This window comes from Arachis hypogaea, chromosome 13 (assembly GCF_003086295.3).
Source record: "Arachis hypogaea cultivar Tifrunner chromosome 13, arahy.Tifrunner.gnm2.J5K5, whole genome shotgun sequence".
Taxonomy (NCBI): Eukaryota; Viridiplantae; Streptophyta; class Magnoliopsida; order Fabales; family Fabaceae; genus Arachis; species Arachis hypogaea.
The window spans coordinates 145671161-145681474 of NC_092048.1; the positions used below are offsets into that span (position 1 = coordinate 145671161).

Here is a 10314-nt window from a genome sequence, read left to right on the forward strand (position 1 = left end):
GAATGATTAAAAATATCGATGATTTATAAGTAGTTTAATAACGCATTAAATATTAATTTAATATAATTATAATGAAGATATTTTCTTAAACTAATATAATCATGCATTATTCATGAGCTAATTGTAATATAATTAAAATAAATTTATTTGAAACAAAAATTCATGTATAATTTTTAAAAATTATAATAATTTTTTTATTTATATATACGTATATATTAATTTTGTTAAATAATTCTATATATATATATATATATATATATATATATAATTATATACATATAAATAAATAAAAAATATATGAATTATATTTTGTTAAACTCCATGTTACTAGCTATTAAAAATATTTAAATCACATGTATTAATTTTTTTATTATAATTATTTTGTTTTATATATATGATTATTTTTTATTCTACAATCCTGCAATAATATTTTTTTAAAATTATTGCTATATATGAAGTAGCTTTATATTACTATAATTATATCAAATTTAATTATGACTGTAAATAAATAAAATAGAAAACAATTAAAACTAATTTTTTATAGTCAAAATTTACTGTAAATATAAAAAATAAAATCACTAATGATTAAAAATTTGAGTAGAAAATAAAAATCCATAAGCTAAATTTAATTTGTTAACTAATTAATTTTATGTCCATATAATATTATTATTATTGTATATTGATTAAAACTGTGAATACATACTAATAAAATTATTACATACGAATCAGAATTAGAACTATATCAATTACATTAATTATATAAATTCAAAATTATTATTATTATTATTATTATTATTATTATTATTATTATTATTATTATTATTATTATTGAGTAATGATGATAATTCATGTGATAATGAATATTACTTATAAAACATCTAAAATTAAATAATATTCAAGTTTAATTATGTGACAATAATTATAATTAAAAAATTACTGTATATGAAGTCACATGAATTATTATTATAATTGATATAATAATTGCTATAATTGTTATATATTCTCAATCTTATCGGTTGTATCAATTTAACTATATCAATTATATTCAAATAAGTAGTCAATTATTTTTATGAAAATTCTTGCTATAATTAGGTTATACATATGAGATTATCTTGTATTAATCGTTATAATTAACTTAAGAAAGATATTTATTAAGTATATATGTTTTCTATATTAATTATATGCCAATATTTATAAGAATGAGTTTAAAAAAGTGATATATAAATATATATAATATTATTGTTATATAAAAATAGATTTAAATAATATATTAAATATTAATTTGATATAATTATAATAGAAATATTTTCTTAAAATAATATAATCATACATTATTCATGAGCTAATTATAATGTAATTAAATGTATAATATTATTCTATATTATTTATTTATCGTCATGATTTGATTTGATTGTTTTTTAGTTTATTTACTTATATAAATGATTAAAATATATAACATAACTATCATAATTATTATAATTTTATGATATAATTATAATTAACATATTTTATCATAATTAAATATTAATTTGATATAATTATAATGAAAAAAGTTTCCTAAAATAACATAATCGTACATTATTTATGAGCTAATTATAATACAATTAAAGATATTATTATATCATAATGTCTTCTTACTATATTAATATAATATCAAAAGATACATGTTTCATTATTTTTTATAGATAAAATCGGTTTTTATTGGCAACTAAATTGTATTTAGGTCAACGAAAACCATATGTTTAGGTAGAGATTTTCTGTCAAATATAATGAAAATACAAATAAATAAATAAAGGATAAAAATAAACTCAAATAATATATTTGACACCACTTCATTTTATTAATTATTAAATTATTTAAAAATAGTCCATCCACAAAAAATACTCATAATATATAAATTGAGGAAATAATTTAAAATTTTCTAATTATAATTTAATCAAATACTAATATTAAAACCAAATTACTTAAACAATATTGAATTTATTCTAGTTCTTAGTCACGTATAATATAGAGTCATTATCGTAACGATAACCAACTGAAATAACATCGTAAATATCAACATTTAGAATTCGTGCAAATTCAAACCATCCTCTTGTTAAATAAGCTTCATCATCCGCTATCTATGCAATGCGGCAAGGTATAGAATTGCCACACCGAGAAACCAAACTAACCCTTATTCTTCTCAATGGCATTGCATGCATGCAAAAGAAAGCCGATAACTTTTAAAAAAAATCACAATATGTTATAAAATTATTCTAATAATGAACAGCTTAAAATAAATAAATTTAAATATATTACCAATTAACATTTTCTTGTTTAAATATATGTCATCAAATTTTTATTTATTCATATCTTCATTTCATATTATAATTATAAATAATATTTCTTAAGTTTATAATTAGAAGGACAAGCGAATAAATTCATACTATTATAGTAATTTTAGTATTTTATAATATAAAATTATTTTTTAATTAAATTATAAAATAGATAAATTAATTTCATATCATTTATTAGATAAGTAATAAATTTATGTTCCTTACAATAGTTTATATAAATTAATTACAAGACATAAATATAATTATTTATATTCTGGCTTAAAATAGAGTCAGGCCATAATGAATAAAGGTCCATTGAAGAAAATCAGCCTCATCTACACCTACCTGACTTTATAGAGGCTGGACGCAACGTTAGTAGATTAGCCCTACTTATCTAAAGATGTAACTAACTCTTAGAAGGGAGATCTCCACAACTTTTCAAGAAAAAGGAAACGGTTATCTACCAACAAAGGTAAAATTATACTAAAAGGTGGTTATCTACTCTCCTATAAATACACTAATACCCTCAAATATATTCAAGATCCAATCTATAAAAAACCTGCATAAAATCCATGCTAATTTAAGTATCGGAGTCTCTTGTAGGTACCATCCCCACCTCCTCATGAGAAACTCGGACGGCAGCACCTCGGCATCAATACAAGTCGAATGCTATTATAGAAGGAGCCTAGACCTCACGTCTTGACCCAAGAACAATCTAGTTTCAAATAACTTCCGGAACATTGGCATCGTTGCCAGGACCCTAGAAGTCTACACCCTACCATGGCGGATGAATAATTTGAAGACGAACACACTGCATTTGAGTCCAAGCCAGAACTTAATCACGACGATTAAGCACTCGTATTACTTTTACCACACGAAAGAACAAGTGGCCCCCACGGAAAAGGTACATCGAAAAAATCGCCACCACGACAAATTCATTTAGAAATCTATCCTCTCGAGGATGAGGAGCCCTCCATCCTACAAAGATTCTGAGGCTCGTATATGAACACTGCGGTCGATTAGAACAACTCGAATAAGAGATTAACTTTATTTTGTTACTTATGTTCATCAAATAGCTATATGATGAATTAGCATGAACTTATATGTTTACTATGTTAATAAAAGATAATTACATATTTGGCTTTGTCCTATATTTGATTGGTTTCAGGAATTTTCATTTTGTAATTATCACAATTTATATATATTGCATGTCAAGCTTAGATCAGTGTTTGTTTTTTGAAATATAAGCAACTATGTCGAATTTCAAATTTTAAAGGTTATTTTTGTTAAATTTTTAATTTTCGTGGTCAAATATGTCAACACATGCAAACTTGTCAGGATATTTTTATAAAAAAAAAAACAGTAAACATTCACAAAGAATTCTAACATAACATTGCACTTTCATTTCAATTTATCTCAACTCAAGAAAAGAAGTAAACCAAATCAAACCTCAATTCTATATTTTAAATACTAGGAACGTAATTATAAGGAAACACAGCATAAGTTCTATACCAATTGACAAAATTCATACTCTAATTTTTCTATTCTCTCCCTTAATTTTCCCTATCTTCATAATCACTTTCATTTTAGATTCATCGGACAGTTTTGTTATGGAGATAGTATCAACAAAATCAGGTTCATTGTTTGTCCCAATCACAGATTTTGCTAAAACTTTTCACCTACTTTCAATCTCATCCACCCAAATAAAATATTTACAGATAATAATATCTCCCATTCAGATTTTTAGCTTTCTTCTTCTTTGATTCAGCACTTCCAGAACAGCTGTAACTCGCATTAGAAGTAACTGAATTTTTGATTTGGCTCCTAGATATTTTTTCAACTAATTCCTTTGAAACAGTTTTTTCAGACTTTGATAACTAGGGTTTCAAATTCGTAAAGGACACACACTTACGAAGAACAAGCACATAGAATCATTATGGTAAAATCAAGAAATAATGTCACATTGGGGTGTGCATTAAGGCAAGCTGAAAGGATATTTACTAAGTAGGAAGTCAAACTAACGGCACATCTCACAAATTGACGTTTGGTTAGAAATATCAAACTGATATAATCTTTTATGGTTACAAAGTTTATTTAAATTAGTTATGGTTAGTATTATTAATGTTTCAATGGTCAGAAATATATATATATATATATATATATATATATATATATATATATATATATATGAGTAGTGTTTATTAAAATAAGTTTAATCTTTTAATTTTCTATGTCAATGCCAAAATGTGTTGTACAATAGAATAAGTGGTATAATAAAATCAAATAAAAAAATTTTGTTAAAAGTTTATCATTTTATATTTTTTTATTAATTTTTAATATATTTAAAAAAATTGATTTAGACAAACAAAAATATCTATCTATTGTAATTTTAGATGTTATTATGTTAATTATAATTTCTCAATATTTTTAGAATTTATTAGAATTCTATAATTAAAAATTTATAATGATTGAAAAATAAAAAATACATTTAATTTGAGCATAAATACTTTTACATAATTTATATATTTGACCCTCCTAATTTTTTTTTTAAGATCCGCTACTGATCGGTTCATTTATGTGAACTATTAATTATGTCATGGTATGAGCATACTTCAATTGAAGGATATTTTAGATTATGTTTTTTAATTTGTGGGGATGTGCGGGAATATTTTAGTATAGAAATCTGATTTGGCAATGAAGTAAAATGAAAGAAGAAGAGTCTAATTAATTCAGTAGTTTGGCAATGAAAACTACTTTAGTTCAACTTAGGTACACATTATGGAACCGTGGACAGTCATAGACAGCTCATATCCAACAATCTACAAGAAAATTAGCATCGGCCTTATAATTGGACCAGACCTATACATCAACATTAATACATCATCATCGTCCTCTTTTTTCCACAACACAATATTCTTCTTTACACCAAATCATATCCTGTCATATATTAACATCATTAGCAAGCAATTCCCAGCTTGGCCTTAATTATGTCCCTCTTCTAATCAATTAAAAACTTTGTTCTACCCATGTGATCAAAACTAAAAGGTTTCAAAATTTTTTACTAATAATTGTTCTTAAGAATACAAAATTGAATAATAAATATAAATAAATTTTATTTATAAATTCCTTTTCTTTTAGGATGTTAGTAAAATCCAACTTTAAAATAGCAGAACTGTTAAATAGTATACTCGAGCAAAAGAAAATGATTAGATATGATATATATGCTCATCGACATTGGGTCAGCTCAGCAACAGAAATCAAAGAAGGAAAAAGCATGAGAAAATAATTCTAGCCCAAAACATGAATGATACACAATATTAATTTATTTTTCATGTAGCAATGCACAAGAAATTATTGAAAAACAAATATAATGGAAGAAAAAAAAAACTAGTTCTGTGATGCATCCCTCCCTCCCTTTCGGTTACAATCTCAATGAAGAACAATCACAAAATAGCCAAAATTAAAAGAATTGAGACAGTAGCAATTTGACAACATAGAAAAAGAAACATATTGACATCAATTTAATGATTCTTCCTATCCTATTGGGTACCTTCCATACATTATCCACACCAAAAATAAATAAATAAATTCTTCCCCATTTTTGCAACCAATGTATAAATTAATCAGTGCATTTTAACAAAAGCATCAGACTTAAACAAATAATAAATTCTCCTAACCTAAGTCCTTAAAACCAATAAAATGAAATTTTGCATCACCGACAGCACTTTGAGCACAAGATGAGGAAAACAATGAGGAAAACAATGGAAGAAAGAGCAATGGCGACACCAAGAACCACCTTGTTAGGACCATGATGGTGCCCTTTCTTGTGACTGGTATCATCATCGTCATCATAATCATCATCACTCCTATCATCCTCAGAAGAAGAAGAATCCTTTGATGGTGGAGGAGACATTGGCATCCCATACTTATCACAGGGAGCAATCCCAAGCTTCAATTTTGAAGACAAAATTGTGTGATTGTAACACAAGTCGCTGTTCCCACCAACCTTAATCACTTGCAACCTCTTCATGAAACTGGAGTTGAAAGGTACAACCCCACGAAAGTTGTTGTTTGCAAGATTCAAGTACTTGAGGCTCTTCATCTCAGATATGAACTTTGGAATTGTACCGTTGAGCTTGTTTGAACTCAGATCCATGTGAATCAACTCTGGTATAGCTGATATAGAATCTGGGATTGACCCAGAGAATGAATTTGAGGCCAAAGAGAGATTTTTCAATGAAATCAAGTCACCAATGGAAGAAGGTATCTCACCCTTGAACCCATTGGAAGAAAGATTCAAAGTTTCGAGGCTATCAAGCATGGTAATGGAAGGCGGAATGCTACCCTTGAGCTGGTTACCGGACAAATCGATGTGGGTAAGGTTGGAATGGACGTGCTTTGGAAGAAAACCAGTGAGATTAGCATTGGAAATGGTTAAAGTTTTGAGCTTGTTCATGTGGGCAAGAATGACGTAGGGACCTGAGGCCTTGATTTGGACATTGGAGAGAGAGAGATCGGTGAGGTTTGAGAGGTGGGAGAGGGAGACGCCGGAGATTCTGTGGGGGCAATTGAGGAGGTGAAGGGTTTGGAGTGTTGGTGAGAGGGATTTGAGTGCTGTGGATGAGAGTGAAACGTAGCTTGAGCAGTTTGAGAGGCGGAGGGAGATGATGTGTCGGAAGGGTTTCGAGTTGTCGCAGGTGGTTGTGTTGTGAAGTGGTGTTGGGGAACATGGGTTCTTTGAGGTTGGGATGTTGAGGGACTCGAGTGCCCTCAGTTGCTTTGGATCAAGGGGTGATGAAGATGAGGATGAGGATGAGGGAGATGAAGGTGAAGTAGATGCCTTTGGTGAGGGTAATGGTGAAGATGTGGGTGAGGGTGAGGATGGTTTAGAGGAGGGTGAAGGTTTGGGGGAAGGTGATGGCTTAGAAGAAGAGGGTGAAGTTTTGGGGGAAGGTGAGGGTGTTTGAGGGAGTGGTGGAGAGGATGATGAGATGATAATGGAGGGGAAAAACAGGAGAATGAGAAGAAGAAGTAACGGAATTGGTTGTGATGGTTCCATTGCTGTGAGTGTGAGGGTTTGGAACTTGGAAGTGAGTGTGTTTTGAAGTAAGTACAAAAATGGGGTTATACCGGAACTGTAACAAATATAGAATATTGGAAAATCAGCTTTGCTACAAATTACAGAGAGAAGAGCGATGGGTCCTTGTCTCCTTGATATTCTTCTATTTAAATAACAACGGTCAAAATGGGAAAAAAATGTTTAATTAATTAGTCTTATGATTTGCCAATAACTAGTTCACACACTATAATCTATAATCTGTAGCATACCTTTCGTTTCTGCATTCATGGCTATTTCTTTTTCTTTCCTGTTGAACTGGTGCCTATGTTTAATGAACCGGAAAATGCAGGTAGGTGAGTTTTCTTCTTCACCTACAATGCTGATCAAAGAGTTTTCCAGATATACAAATTATGTAATCAATTAATGGAGTTGGTTATGCTAACATTTGCAATGAGTAATGGTTGGTGGATTCAAGTGGCATTTGCTTGGGATAATGGGTGAGAATAATGATAATTATAACTAAGTTTTTTTTTTTTTTGTCATATTTCCTTCTTAAAAATCAGGTGTGGGTGTTAACCTGTATAAATTATAAGCCGCAAGCCCACCTGAATTATAAGCAGCAATGCGGCAAGACAGAAGACTTCTAATAAACTTCATTTACTAAAGAATAAAATAATATTAAATATAATAGATGATTATCATAATCTTGTGTTTCTTTGGTAAAGTACAGTGCAAAGAATAATGCTTACTTCAAATCTATGAAAACTGAAAAGTGAAGTCTATTGAATGTTAAAATATGGGGCGGTAAAAGGAACAGCCACACAATAAGGCCAATCTCATAGTACTAGTTATTCAATTGTGCTATAGAGAAAACATAAAATAGCCTTGACAATTATCTCAAAAGATAATGAGATTTTTGACAAAAAAAATACATAATTTAATTTTTGAACTTTATTTTTATGGGACTGATTAATTTCTGTGCCAAAAAAAGTTAATTATTTTTTTGGCATAGAAGCTAATCAGTCCCAAAAAAAATAAGAAGTTATTGGGTTGGGTATTTTTTTTCTTGAAAGTCTCGTTGTCCTTTCGAGATAATTGTCAGGAATCGAGTGAGATATTCACTCTATTTTGTATCAATTTAGTACATGTACCTGTAATTTGCATTAGATAATATATAAAAATATATAAAAAATTTTAAATTTTTTAAATAAAAATATATATAATAATTCTTATTATAAAAATTTCATAAAATTAATTAAATTTAAAATTTAATTATTTTTAATATTAAAAATAATAAAATCAATCATTAATAATTTTATTTATTTCAAAATATAACAATTACTCGTTAATATTAATATATAATTTATTATTAGATTAAAATATTTATATTAGAATTCTATTATTTTAAAGATTTTTTTTCAGCTAACATTAATGGTTGAATATGTAAATATTTTTTCATGATTTATAAGTAAAGTTCAATCTAATATGAAATAAAATTTGTTTTTGAATTATCTTTTCTATTATTATAGCAAAAAAAAACTATTATAAAGAACTGTTTTTGTTAAAATTTATCTAAAATGGTTTTGTATTCTTGTATCATATTCATTATTAAAATCAAAGTAATATGATCAACATTGTTATTTAACTTAAAACTTATCAATATATTTTCTTTATTTTTGTGTTGAAGTAACTGTATTTATACTTGAAAATAGTTTTATATTTTTTGTTAGTTTAAACAATTTATCAAAACGGCTAAAGATAAAATGAATGTACAATTAAATACATAATATATTGTGACAACGATGATAAATTTATTAGTCAAAAGTAATTTATAATATTTTTTTAATTTTAAGATAGATAATAAAAATTTTACTAAAAGAAAATCGGATACAATTTATACTTACCTTTTATACATAAGCACAATTGAATATAATTACTCATGATCTCTACAAAAGAAAAATAAGTCAAAAACATGAATAAGAAGACTTATAACAACCTTCATCGATATTATTTTATCACACAATTTTTTAAATTAGGAATAAAATTAAGCACGTAAAGAATATAATTTTAACATTGAAAAGACTCAATATGTGAAGAATTATGATAAAGTAATTTGTATGAGTTTATGAGAAAAAAGATATAATCTATAATAAAAACTTATAAAAATTAAATTTAAATAAATAAAAAAATAAAAAAATAGAAGAGATAGAGTATAATAACAAATAATAATATTATATAATTTATAAAAAAATTAAAGATTAGAAATAATGCATGATAAGAGAAAAAAAAGTATTATTGAATAAAAAATAATTGATAAATAAATGAAATTCTCTTTTAGTATATATATGACTTTTTATAATGAATAAATTATAAAAAAAAATAAAATAGAATAAAAAAGAAGAAGAAATAAAGTTGTATTTTTTTAATAAATTAAAAAATGTTAGGACTATATAATTAATGGTAGACACATAACTATTAGACAATAAATTATAAAGATATGTTAATAGAAATATTAGATTTTATATTAAATTAAAAAGAAAAATAATAATGAATAAAAATTTAAAATTTAAAATCAAAATATTTAAAATAAAAAAAATAAAAAAAAAACTTTTAATAATCAACGACTCAAATATTAGTGAAATAATAAATTAAATCAAATAACATATATTTAAATTAATTAAACTAAATAATTGATATAATAAATCAATTATAATTATTTGTCTCAATGAAGTAAGTTAAATAAATAAAGAATATCTTATAAATATAACACGTAAAAATTATAATATTTTTAAAAATTATTAATTAAAATACATAAAATAAAAAATTAATGCAAATTAAAATAAAATTAATTTTTTATTTCAGTCAAATCAAATAATTAAAATTGATTAATTATAATTAATGTGATAAAATAAAATATTAAATAATTTTATATTTATCCCA

At 25.8% G+C, this 10314-nt stretch overlaps 1 protein-coding gene across 1 annotated transcript; it reads right to left on the bottom strand.

Moving 5' to 3' along the window:
• Positions 1-5748: 5748 nt before the first annotated feature.
• LOC112792727 (receptor-like protein 51) lies at positions 5749-7804 on the bottom strand. Its single transcript, XM_025836067.3, has one exon. It carries the CDS (start codon positions 7372-7374, stop codon positions 6028-6030), a length of 1347 nt encoding a protein of 448 aa, XP_025691852.1. The 5' UTR covers positions 7375-7804; the 3' UTR covers positions 5749-6027.
• Positions 7805-10314: the final 2510 nt, after the last annotated feature.